This window comes from Oncorhynchus tshawytscha, linkage group LG09 (assembly GCF_018296145.1).
Source record: "Oncorhynchus tshawytscha isolate Ot180627B linkage group LG09, Otsh_v2.0, whole genome shotgun sequence".
NCBI classification, from domain to species: domain Eukaryota; kingdom Metazoa; phylum Chordata; class Actinopteri; order Salmoniformes; family Salmonidae; genus Oncorhynchus; species Oncorhynchus tshawytscha.
In genome coordinates, this window is record NC_056437.1 from 1,585,555 (window position 1) to 1,599,649 (window position 14,095).

The window sequence follows — 14,095 nt, forward strand, 5'->3', positions numbered from 1 at the left end:
GTGTATGTATATATGTGTGTATGTATATCTGTGTGTATGTATATATGTGTGTATGTATATCTGTGTGTATGTATATATGTGTGTATGTATATCTATATAGGTGTGTATATGTATATCTATACAGGTGTGTGTATGTATATCTATATAGGTGTGTGTATGTATATCTATATAGGTGTGTATATGTATATCTATATAGGTGTGTATATGTATATCTATATAGGTGTGTGTATGTATATCTATATAGGTGTGTGTATGTATATCTATATAGGTGTGTGTATGTATATCTATATAGGTGTGTGTATGTATATCTATATAGGTGTGTGTATGTATATCTATATAGGTGTGTGTATGTATATCTATATAGGTGTGTGTATGTATATCTATATAGGTGTGTGTATGTATATCTATATAGGTGTGTATGTATATCTATATCCAGGTGTGTGTATGTATATCCATATAGGTGTGTGTATGTATATCTATATAGGTGTGTGTATGTATATCTATATAGGTGTGTGTATGTATATCTATATAGGTGTGTGTATGTATATCTATATAGGTGTGTGTATGTATATCTATATAGGTGTGTATGTATATCTATATAGGTGTGTGTATGTATATCCATATAGGTGTGTATATGTATATCTATATAGGTGTGTGTATGTATATCTATATAGGTGTGTGTATGTATATCTATATAGGTGTGTGTATGTATATCTATATAGGTGTGTATATGTATATCTATATAGGTGTGTGTATGTATATGGATATGGATATTTACCCCAAAAATATATGGGGAATTGGAAATTATGCAGACAATTACATTGATGGAAGCAGCACTCTTTCCTCAATTTAAGCTGATCCACCCCTTAAAAAAAATATATATAAATATATATTTTTTACAGACTCTTACTAGAGCAGTCTGCTTGGTCAAAATGAGCAATTGGGGGAGAAGGGCATTGGTCAGGGAGGAGACCAAGAACAAGATGGCCACTCAGTAGAGAGCTCCAGAGTTCCTCTGTGGAGATGGGAGAACCTTCCAGAAGGATAACCATCTCTGCAGCACTCCACCAATCAGGCCTTTATGGTAGAGTGGCCAGACGGAAGTTACTACTCAGTAAAAGGCACGACAGCCCTCTTGCAGTTTGCCAAAAGCCACCTAAAGAATCTCAGACCATGAGAAACAAGATTCTCTGGTCTGATGAAACCAAGATTGAACTCTTTGGCCTGAATTTCAAGGGTCACGTGTGGAGGAAACCTGGTACCAACTCTACAGTGATTCATGGTGGTGGCAGCATCATGCTGTGGGGATGTTTTTCAGCGGCAGGGAAAGATGAACGGAGCAAAGTACAGAGAGATCGTTGATGAAAACCTGCTCCAGAGGTTCACCTTCCAACAGAACAATCAAATCAAATCAAATTTATTTATATAGCCCTTCGTACATCAGCTGATATCTCAAAGTGCTGTACAGAAACCCAACCTAAAACCCCAAACAGCAAGCAATGCAGGTGTAGAAGCACGGTGGCTAGGAAAAACTCCCTAGAAAGGCCAAAACCTAGGAAGAAACCTAGAGAGGAACCAGGCTATGTGGGGTGGCCAGTCCTCTTCTGGCTGTGCCGGGTGGAGATTATAACAGAACATGGCCAAGATGTTCAAATGTTCATAAATGACCAGCATGGTCGAATAATAATAAGGCAGAACAGTTGAAACTGGAGCAGCAGCACGGCCAGATGGACTGGGGACAGCAAGGAATCATCATATCAGGTAGTCCTGGGGCGTGGTCCTAGGGCTCAGGTCCTCCGAGAGAGAGAAAGAAAGAGAGAAGGAGAGAATTAGAGAACGCACACTTAGATTCACACAGGACACCGAATAGGACAGGAGAGGTACTCCAGATATAACAAACTGACCCTAGCCCCCCGACACATAAACTACTGCACCATAAATACTGGAGGCTGAGACAGGAGGGGTCAGGAGACACTGTGGCCCCATCCGAGGACACCCCCAGACAGGGCCAAACAGGAAGGATATAACCCCACCCACTTTGCCAAAGCACAGCCCCCACACCACTAGAGGGATATCTTCAACCACCATCTTACCATCCTGAGACAAGGCTGAGTATAGCCCACAAAGATCTCCGCCATGGCACAACCCAAGGGGGGGCGCCAACCCAGACAGGATGACCACATCAGTGAATCAACCCACTTAGGTGACGCACCCCTTCCAGGGACGGCATGAGAGAGCCCCAGTAAGCCAGTGACTCAGCCCCTGTAATAGGGTTAGAGGCAGAGAATCCCAGTGGAAAGAGGGGAACCGGCCAGGCAGAGACAGCAAGGGCGGTCGGTTGCTCCAGAGCCTTTCCGTTCACCTTCCCACTCCTGGGCCAGACTACACTCAATCATATGACCCACTGAAGAGATGAGTCTTCAGTAAAGACTTAAAGGTTGAGACCGAATTTGCGTCTCTGACATGGGTAGGCAGACCGTTCCATAAAAATGGAGCTCTACAGGAGAAAGACCTGCCTCCAGCTGATTGCTTAGAAATTCTAGGGAGAATTAGGAGGCCTGCGTCTTGTGACCATAGCGTACGTGTAGGTATGTACGGCAGGACCAAATCAGAGAGATAGGTAGGAGCAAGCCCATGTAATGCTTTGTGGGTTAGCAGTAAAACTTTGAAATCAGCCCTTGCTTTGACAGGAAGCCAGTGTAGAGAGGCTAGCACTGGAGTAATGTGATCAATTTTTTTGGTTCTAGTCAGGATTCTAGCAGCCGTATTTAGCACCAACTGAAGTTAATTTAGTGCTTTATCCGGGTAGCCGGAAAGTAAAGCATTGCAGTAGTCTAACCTAGAAGTGACAAAAGCATGGATTAATTTTTCTGCATCGTTACGTAGATGGAAAAAAGCGGTCCTTGAAATGGTCTTGATATGTTCTTCAAAAGAGAGATCAGGGTCCAGAGTAACGCCGAGGTCCTTCACAGTTTTATTTGAGCTGACTGTACAACCATTAAGATTAATTGTCAGATTCAACAGAAGATCGCTTTGTTTCTTGGGACCTAGAACATGCATCTCTGTTTTGTCCGAGTTTAAAAGTAGAAAGTTTGCAGCCATCCACTTCCTTATGTCTGAAACACATGCTTCTAGCAAGGGCAATTTTGGGACTTCACCATGTTTCATTGAAATGTACAGCTGTGTGTCATCCGCATAGCAATGAAAGTTAACATTATGTTTTCGAATAACATCCCCAAGAGGTAAAATATATAGTGAAAACAATAGTGGTCCTAAAACGGAACCTTGAGGAACACCGAAATTTACAGTTGATTTGTCAGAGGACAAACCATTCACAGAGACAAACTGATATCTTTCCGACAGATAAGATCTAAACCAGGCCAGAACTTGTCCGTGTAGACCAATTTTGGTTTCCAATCTCTCCAAAAGAATGTGGTGATCGATGATATCAAAAGCAGCACTAAGGTCTAAGAGCACGAGGACAGATGCAGAGCCTCGGTCCGATGCCATTAAAATGTCATTTACCACCTTCACAAGTGCCGTCTGAGTGCTATGATGGGGTCTAAAACCAGAATGAAGCATTTCGTATACATTGTTTGTCTTCAGGAAGGCAGTAAGTTGCTGCGCAACAGCCTTTTCTAACATTTTTGAGAGGAATGGAAGATTCGATATAGGCCGATAGTTTTTTATATTTTCTGGGTCAAGGTTTGGCTTTTTCAAGAGAGGCTTTATTACTGCCACTTTTAGTGAGTTTGGTACACATCCGGTGGATAGAGAGCCTTGTATTATGTTCAACATAGGAGGGCCAAGCACAGGAAGCAGCTCTTTCAGTAGTTTAGTTGGAATAGGGTCCAGTATGCAGCTTGAAGGTTTAGAGGCCATGATTATTTTCATCATTGTGTCAAGAGATATAGTACTAAAACACTTGAGCGTCTCTCTTGATCCTAGGTCCTGGGATAGTTGTGCAGACTCAGGACAACTGAGCTTTGAAGGAATACTCAGATTTAAAGAGGAGTCTGTAATTTGCTTTCTAATAATCATTATCTTTTCCTCAAAGAAGTTCATGAATTTATCACTGCTAAAGTGAAAGTCATTCTCTCTTGGGGAATGCTGCTTTTTAGTTAGCTTTGCGACAGTATCAAAAAGGAATTTCGGATTGTTCTTATTTTCCTCAATTAAGTTCGAAAAATAGGATGATCGAGCAGCAGTAAGGACTCTTCGGTACTGCACGGTACTGTCTTTCCAAGCTAGTCGGAAGACTTCCAGTTTGGTGTGGCGCCATTTCCGTTCCAATTTTCTGGAAGCTTGCTTCAGAGCTCTGGTATTTTCTGTGTACCAGGGAGCTAGTTTCTTATGAGAAATGTTTTTAGTTTTTAGGGGTGCAACTGCATCTAGGGTATTGCGCAAGGTTAAATTGAGTTCCTCAGTTAGGTGGTTAACTGATTTTTGTCCTCTGGCGTCCTTGGGTAGACAGAGGGAATCTGGAAGGACATCAAGGAATCTTTGTGTTGTCTGTGAATTTATAGCACGACTTTTGATGTTCCTTGGTTGGGGCAACACCTCCGCCTTTGCGGGATGCACGGGGGATATGGTCACTAGTGTAGCCAGGAGGTGAGGCCTCATTTAACACAGTAAATTCATCAGGCTTAAGCCATGTTTCAGTCAGCCAATCACATCAAGATTATGATCAGTGATTAGTTCATTGACTAACAATGACCTTAAGCACACAGTCAAGACAATGCAGGAGTGGCTTCAGGACAAGTCTCTGAATGTTCTTGAGTGGCCCAGCCACAGTCCAGAGTTGAACCCGATCGAACATATCTGGAGAGACCTGATAATAGCTGTGTCGCGATGGTCCCCTCCAACCTGACAGAGCTTGAGAGGATCTGCAGAGAAGAGTATGAGAAACTGCCCAAATACAGGTGTGCCAAGCTTGTAGCATCATATCCAAGAAGACTCTATACTTTAAAAAAAATGCTTTAATAAAAATGAGGAGGGAATGAGAAGGGTAGGGGGGTGAGGAGGAAATGAGAAGGGTAGGGAGGCGAGGCGATGAGGGCATGAGAAGTGTAGGGGTGGTGCAGAGGGAATGAGAAGGGTAGGGGGGTGAGGAGTCCATGAGAAGTGTAGGGGTGGTGCGGAAGGTATGAGAAGGGTAGGGGGTGAGGAGGGATGAGAAGGGTAGGGGGGTGAGGAGGGAATGAGAAGGGTAGGGGGTGAGGAGGGAATGAGAAGGGTAGGTGGGGTGAGGAGAGTACGAGTTGGGCAGCTTACACGCCTCTGTCCGCTATGGGGATGTCTTTGTCCTGTCCTGTCCCAGCCCTGCCCCAGTGGTTGGAGCTAAACCACAGAGTAAACACACTGATCCCAAAATAACACAGAGACACCATACAGAGTAGAAACAGCATTGCATTCTCAAAACACTTCCCAGGCTCACACAAACACAGCATTTTACTTATCCCTCTCTCTTTCCTGCAGAATTCACTCTGAGCTGTAGTCTTCACTCTGAGCTGTAGTCTTCACTCTGAGCTATAGCTTCACTCTGAGCTGTAGTCTTCACTAAAAGCATTAGCTTTCACTCTGAGCTGTAGTCTTCACTATAAGCATTAGCCTTCATTCTGAGCTGTAGCCTTCACTCTGAGCTGTAGCCTTCACTCTGAGCTGTAGCCTTCACTCTGAGCTGTAGCCTTCACTCTAAGCAGTAGCCTTTACTATGAGCTGTAGTCTTCACTAAAAGCATTAGCTTTCACTCTGAGCTGTAGTCTTCACTATGAGCCGTAGATTTCACTCTGAGCTGTAGTCTTCACTCTGAGCTGTAGCTTTCACTATGAGCTGTAGCTTTCACTCTGAGCTGTAGCCTTCAATCTGAGCTGTAGCCTTCACTCTGACCTGTAGCCTTCACTCTGAGCTGAGAGGTCTTACCTGGCCCCCCGAGAGCCTTTCAGAGGTCCTTACCCGGCCCCCAGAGGGTCTTCAGAGGTCCTACCCAGCCCCCAGAGGGCATTCAGAGGTCATAACCAGCCCCCAGAGGGCCTTCAGAGGTCCTACCCAGCCCCCAGAGGGCCTTCAGAGGTCCTACCCAGGTCCCCGATGGACTTCAGATGTCCTACCCAGCCCACAGAGGTCCTACCCAGGTCCCCCAGGGCCTTCAGAGGTCCTACCCAGGTTAGAAAGGGCCTTCAGAGATCCTACCCAGCCCCCAGAAGGCCTTCGGAGGTCCTACCCAGCCCCCAGAGGGCCTTCAGAATTTCTACCTAGGTCCCCCGATAGCCTTCAAAGTTCCTACCCAGGTCCCCCAGAGAGCCTTCAGAGGTCCCACCCAGCACCCAGGTGGCCGTCAGAGCTCTTACCCGGGGCACCAATTGTTACCACTGCTCTTCGTCCTCAATTTGGTCTTTCTCTATGTCTCACACCTGATGAAATTCCTGTTTGTCCTCTAACCATTCATCAATTTGTCCATGTGATGATCTGTATTCCACAATGTCTTTCTCTGTGCTGTGACTACATGCCCAGTCCTGTACTGTGTCCCAAAACGGTCTCCAGCTTAGTCAATGTCCCTATGTACTGTATTGTCTGATGTGTTGCCTCTCCTCTCTCCCTGCAGTGAAGCCAGACCCCCCTGAAAAAGTGGTGGCCACGCCCATCCCTAACAATGTTCGTCGTCTGGAGGTTACCTGGAATAGCCCTTCTACCTGGCCAGATGTAGAGAGCTTCCCCCTGAAGTACTTCCTACGATACAGGCCCCTCATCAGGGACCAGTGGCAACACGTGAGTTATAGATACACATGTAACACACATACATTCAACACACACTCAAAAATTACTGGTAAATGATCCAAGACCTGCTCAGTTAATCCCTACCATTGTGACAAAGAGTTGTCATAATGCTGCATCAAATGTACCTGATCCTAGGGCATTGGCAAACACAATGTAAGTAATTTAATTTATGTACCCTTAATTGCAACGAATTCATCTGTTTATCCTACAGCTATTGTAAGTAGCAATCTTGAGCCTATAAACCAGAGTTACACTGTTTGCACTGAGGCGGTGTGCAATAGTAGGGAGACAACTTTATGCAGCTCACCCTGCACTATCAGCTCCAATGTAAATAACATGAGTAAGTCTACCTCTGATAAGCTTCCCAGTAAAGCATCAAAAATAATCAAGCAACCCAGAAAAGTGCTAAAAATAGCCCATATTAACATATGCAGCCTAAGAAACAAGGTCCATGAAGTCAATATCTTGCTTGTAACAGATGACATTCTTATTCTGACTATCTCTGAAACTCACTTAGATAATATATTTAATGATACAGTGGTAGCAATACATGGTTATAACATCTACAGAAAAGACACAAATACCAATGGGGGCGGTGTTGCGGTCTATATTCAGAACCACATTACTGTAAAGCTTAGAGACGATCTCATGTGAAATACTGTTGAAGTAATATGGCTACAGGTTCATCTGCCTCACCTAAAGCCCATTCTGGTGGGAAGCTGCTATAGACCACCAAGTGCTAAAAGTCAGTATCTGGATAATATGTGTGAAATGCTTGATAATGTATGTCAGTTAGCTGCAGAATAAACCTTTATTTTGTCAGTTAGCTGCAGAATAAACCTTTATTTGGTCAGTTAGCTGCAGAATAAACCTTTATTTGGTCAGTTAGCTGCAGAATAAACCTTTATCTGGTCAGTTAGCTGCAGAATAAACCTTTATTTGGTCAGTTAGCTGCAGAATAAACCTTTATTTGGTCAGTTAGCTGCAGAATAAACCTTTATTTGGTCAGTTAGCTGCAGAATAAACCTTTATTTGGTCAGTTAGCTGCAGAATAAACCTTTATTTGGTCAGTTAGCTGCAGAATAAACCTTTATTTTGGCAGTTAGCTGTGGCATGAAACTTTAGCAAAGATGATTAATGTACAAAATAGGTCAAATTCCCTACATCACTGGTTGATTGTGTTTGCAGAATGTTAGGCTATGTATTGATTAAGCTAGCTATATTACAGAGGACAGGGCTAACATTTTTTCAAGGACAATATACTGTATTATTGATTCAAAAGGTAATGAAAAAGGTGATGAACTAGACGGTGAACTAGGTGATGAACAAGGTGGTGAACTAGGCGGTGAACTAGGCGGTGAACCAGGCGGTGAACTTGAAGATGAACTAGGAGATGAACTACGAGGTGAACTAGGAGATGAACTAGGAGATGAACTAGGTGGTGAACTAGGAGGTGAACTAGGTGATGAACTAGGAGGGGAACTAGGTGATGAACTAGGAGGTGAACTAGGTGATGAACGAGGTGATGAACTAGGAGGTGAACTAGGTTGTGAATTAGGTGATGAACTAGGTGGTAAAATAGTTGATGAACAAGGTGGTGAACTAGGTGATGAACTAGGAGGTGAACTAGGTGATGAAATTGGAGTGGAACTAGGTGATGAAATAGGTGTTGAACTAGGAAATGAACTAGATGATGAACAAGGAGTGGAACTAGGAGGTGAACTAGATGATGAACCAGGAGGTGAAATAGGAGCTGAACTAGGTGGTGAACTAGGTGATGAACTAGGTGGTAAACTAGTTGATGAACTAGGAGGTGAACTAGATGGTGAATTAGGTGATGAACTAGGTGGTAAACTAGTTGATGAACGAGGAGGTGAACTAGGTGATGAACTAGGAGTGGAACTAGGTGATGAACTATGAGGTGAACTAGGTGATGAACTAAGCAGTGAACTAGGAGGTGAACAAGGCTTGGAACAAGGTGGTGAACCACGAGGTGAACTAGGTGGTGAACTAGGTGATGAACTAGATGGTGAAGTAGGCGGTGGATTAGTTGGTGACTAGGATGTGAACTAGGAGGTGAACTAGGAGGTGAACTAGGTGGTGATCTAGGTGATGAACTAGGCAGTGAACTAGGCGGTGTTTTGGTGATGAACTATTGAGGTGAACTAGGTGGTGAACTAGGTGGTGAACTAGGAGGTGAACAAGGAGGTTTTCTAGGTGGTGATCTAGATAGTGAACTAGGTGATGAACTAGGCAGTGAACTAGGTGATGAACTAGGAGGTGAACTAGGTGGTGAATTAGGTGATGAACTAGGTGGTAAACTAGTTGATGAACGAGGAGGTGAACTAGGTGATGAACTAGGTGATGAACTAGGTGGTGAAGAAGATGGTGAAGTAGGCGATGGAGTAGTTGGTGACTAGGACGTGAACTAGGAGGTGAACTAGGAGGTGAACTAGGTGGTGATCTAGGTGATGAACTAGGTGGTGAACTAGGCGGTGTTTTGGTGATGAACTATTGAGGTGAACTAGGTGATGAACTAGGTGGTGAACTAGGAGGTGAACAAGGAGGTTTTCTAGGTGGTGATCTAGATAGTGAACTAGGTGATGAACTAGGCGGTGAACTAGGTGATGAACTAGGAGGTGAACTAGGTGACGGACTAGGAGGTGAACTAGGTAGTGAACTTGGAGTGAAACTAGGAGATGAACAAGGTGATGAACTAGGTGGTGAACTTGGAGATGAACTAAATGATGAACTAGGAGGGGAACTAGGAGGTGAATTAGGAGATGAACTAGATGATAAACTAGGAGGTGAACTAGGTGATGAACTTGGAGATGAACTAGATGATGAACTAAGAGGGGAACTAGGAGGTGAATTAGGAGATGAACTATTAGGCGAACTAGGTGGTGAACTATGAGGTGAACTAGGTGGTGAACTAGGTGATGAACTAGGTGGTAAATTAGGTGGTGAACTAGTGATGAACTAGGAGGTGAACTAGGTGATGAACTAGGAGTGGAACTAGGTTATGAACTAGAAGGTGGACTAGGTGGTGAATTAGGTGATGAACTAGTTGAACTAGGTGATGAACATGTTGATGAAATAGGAGGTGAACTAGGAGGTGAACTAGGTGATGAACTAGGAGGTGAACTAGGTGTTGAACTAGGAGGTGAACTCTGTGGTGAACTTGTTGATGAACTAGGTGGTGTACTACGAGGTTAATTAGGTGATGAACTAGGAGATGAACTAGGAGGTGAACTTTGTGGTGAATTAGGCGATGAACCAGGAGGTGAACTAGGTGATGAACTAGGAGGTGAACTAGAAGGTGAACTAGAAGGTGAACTAGGTGATGACCTAGGAGGTGAACTAGGTGTTTAACTAGGAGGTGAACTATGTGGTGAACTTGTTGATGAACTAGGAGGTGAACTAGGAGGTGAACTTGTTGATGAACTAGGTGGTGAACTAGGAAGTGAACTAGGTGATGAACTTGTTGATGAACTAGGTAGTGAACTAGGAGGTGAACTAGGTGATGAACTTGTTGATGAACTAGGTAGTGAACTAGGAGGTGAACTAGGATGAACTGGAGATGAACTAGGAGGTGAACTAGGTGTTGAACTAGGAGGTTGAACTATGTGGTGAACTTGTTGATGAACTAGGAGGTGAACTAGGAGGTGAACTTGTTGATGAACTAGGTGGTGAACTAGGAAGTGAACTAGGTGATGAACTTGTTGATGAACTAGGTAGTGAACTAGGAGGTGAACTAGGTGACGAACTAGGAGGTGAACTAGGAGGTGAACTTGTTGATGAACTAGGTGGTGAACTAGGAGGTGAACTAGGTGATGCACTTGTTGATGAACTAGGTGGTGAACTAGGAGGTGAACTAGGTGACAAACTAGGAAGTGAACTAGGAGGTGAACTAGGTGACGAACTAGGAGGTGAACTAGGAGGTGAACTTGTTGATGAACTAGGTGGTGAACTAGGAGGTGAACTAGGTGATGCACTTGTTGATGAACTAGGTGGTGAACTAGGAGGTGAACTAGGTGACAAACTAGGAAGTGAACGAGGAGTGGAACTAGGTGATGAACTAGGAGGTGAACTAGGTTTTGAACTAGGAGGTTAACTATGTGGTGAACTTGTTGATGAACTAGGAGGTGAACTAGGAGGTGAACTTTGTGGTGAATTAGGCGATGAACCAGGAGGTGAACTAGGTGATGAAAAACTAGGTGGTGAACTAGGAGGTGAACTAGGTGATGAACTAGGAGGTGAACTAGGAGGTGAACTAGGAGGTGAACTAGGTGATGAACTAGGCGATGAACTAGGAGGTGAACTAGGAGATGAACTAGGAAGTGGATTAGGCTCTGAACTACGTGGTGAACTAAGAGATGAACTAGGTGGTGAACTAGGCAGTGATCAAGACAGGGAACAAAGCGGTGAACTAGGTGGTGAACTAGGCGGTGAACTAGGCGGTGAACTAGGTGGTAAATTAGGTGGTAAACTAGTGATGAACTAGGAGGTGAACTAGGTGATGAAAATGTTGATGAACTAGGAGGTGAACTAGGAGGTGAACTAGGTGGTGAACTAGGAGGTGAACTAGGTGATGAACTAGGTGGTAAATTAGGTGGTAAACTAGTGATGAACTAGCAGGGGAACTAGGTGATGAAAATGTTGATGAACTAGGAGGTGAACTAGGAGGTGAACTAGGTGGTGAACTAGGAGGTGAACTAGGAGGTGAACTAGGTGATGAACTAGGTGGTAAATTAGGTGGTAAACTAGTGATGAACTAGCAGGGGAACTAGGAGGTGAATTAGGAGATGAACTAGATGATAAACTAGGAGGTGAACTAGGTGGTGAACTTGGAAATGCACTAGATGATGAACTAAGAGGGGAAATAGGAGGTGAATTAGGAGATTAACTATTAGGCGAACTAGGTGGTGAACTATGAGATGAACTAGGTGGTGAACTAGGTGATGAACTAGGTGGTAAATTAGGTGGTAAACTAGTGATGAACTAGGAGGTGAACTAGGTGATGAACTAGGAGTGGAACTAGGTTATGAACTAGGAGGTGAACTAGGTGATGAACTAGGTGATGAACTAAGAGGTAAACTAGGTGGTGAACTAGGAGGTGAACTAGGTGATGAACTAGGATGTTAACTAGGTGATGAACTAGGAGGTGAACTAGGAGGTGAACTTTGTGGTGAATTAGGCGATGAACCAGGAGGTGAACTAGGTGATGAACTTGTTGATGAACTAGGTGGTGAACTAGGAGGTCAACTAGGTGGTGAACAAGGTGGTGAACTAGGAGGTGAACTAGGTGATGAACTAGGAGGTGAACTAGGAGGTAAACTAGGTGATGAACTAGGAGGTGAACTAGGTGATGAACTAGGAGGTGAACTAGGTGATGAACTAGGAGGTGAACTAGGTGATGAACTAGGAGGTGAACTAGGTGATGAACTAGGAGTTGAACTATGTGGTGTACTTGTTGATGAACTAGGTTGTGTACTAGGAGGTTAACTAGGTGATGAACTAGGAGGTGAACTAGGAGGTGAACTTTGTAGTGAATTAGGCAATGAACCAGGAGGTGAACTAGGTGGTAAATTAGGTGGTAAACTAGTGATGAACTAGGAGGTGAACTAGGTGATGAACTAGGAGGTGAACTGGGAGGTGAACTAGGAGATGAACTAGGAAGTGGATTAGGCTGTGAACTAGGTGGTGAACTAAGAGATGAACTAGGTGGTGAACTAGGCAGTGATCAAGACAGGGAACAAAGTGGTGAACTAGGTGGTGAACTAGGCGGTGAACTAGGCGGTGAAATAGGTGGGAAATTAGGTCATAAACTAGTGATGAACTAGGAGGTGAACTAGGTGATGAACTAGGAGTGGAACTAGGTGATGAACTAGGAGGTGAACTAGGAGATGAACTAGGTGATGAACTAGGTGATGAACTAGGTGATGAACTAAGAGGTGAACTAGGTGGTGAACTAGGAGGTGAACTAGGTGATGAACTAGGTGGTAAATTAGGTGGTAAACTAGTGATGAACTAGGAGGGGAACTAGGAGGTGAATTAGGAGATGAACAGATGATAAACTAGGAGGTGAACTAGGTGGTGAACTTGGAAATGAACTAGATGATGAACTAGGAGGGGAACTAGGAGGTGAACTATGAGGTCAACTAGGTGGTGAACTAGGTGTTAAATTAGGTGGTAAACTAGTGATGAACTAGGAGGTGAACTAGGTGATGAACTAGGAGTGGAACTAGGTTATGAACTAGGAGGTGGACTACATGGTGAATTAGGTGATGAACTAGTTGAACTAGGTGATGAACATGTTGATGAACTAGGAGGTGAACTAGGAGGTGAACTAGGTGATGAACTAGGTGATGAACTAAGAGGTAAACTAGGTGGTGAACTAGGAGGTGAACTATGTGGTGAACTTGTTGATGAACTAGGTGGTGTACTACGAGGTTAACTAGGTGATGAACTAGCAGGTGAACTAGGAGGTGAACTTTGTGGTGAATTAGGCGATGAACCAGGAGCTGAACTAGCTGATGATCTTGTTGATGAACTAGGTGGTGAACTAGGAGATGAACTAGGTGATTAACTAGGTGATGAACTAGGAGGTGAACTAGGAGATGAACTAGGAAGTGGATTAGGCTGTGAACTAGGTGGTGAACTAAGAGATGAACTAGGTGGTGAACTAGGGGGTGATCAAGACAGGGAACAAAGCGGTGAATTAGGTGGTGAACTAGGCGTTGAACTAGGCGTTGAACTAGGTGGTAAATTAGGTGGTAAACTGGTGATGAACTCGGAGTGGAGCTAGGTGGTAAACTAGGTGGTAAACTAGTGATTAACTAGGAGTGGAACTAGGTGATGAACTAGGAGGTGAACTAGGTGGTGAATTAGGTGATGAACTAGGTGAACTAGGTGATTGAAATGTTGATGAACTAGGAGGTGAACTAGGTGATGAACTAGGATGCGAACTAGTAGGTGAACTTTGTGGTGAATTAGGCGATGAACCAGGAGCTGAACTAGCTGATGAACTTGTTGATGAACTAGGTGGTGAACTAGGAGATGAACTAGGTGATTAACTAGGTGATGAACTAGGAGGTGAACTAGGAGATGAACTAGGAAGTGGATTAGGCTGTGAACTAGGTTGTGAACTAAGAGATGAACTAGGTGGTGAACTAGGGAGTGATCAAGACAGGGAAGAAAGCGGTGAATTAGGTGGTGAACTAGGCGGTGAACTAGGCGTTGAACTAGGTGGTAAATTGGTTGGTAAACTAGTGATGAACTAGGAGTGGAACTAGGTGATGAACTAGGAGGTGAACTA

General features: G+C 44.0%; 1 protein-coding gene across 1 annotated transcript in view; it reads left to right on the forward strand.

Moving 5' to 3' along the window:
• The window catches only part of cntfr (ciliary neurotrophic factor receptor), a 553,504-nt gene that overhangs the window by 461,310 nt on the left and 78,099 nt on the right, over positions 1-14,095 (forward strand). Inside the window, exon 6 of the mRNA XM_042326362.1 lies at positions 6,605-6,768. Coding sequence (XP_042182296.1) covers positions 6,605-6,768 — 164 coding nt within the window. The remainder of the gene's footprint in view (positions 1-6,604; positions 6,769-14,095) is intronic.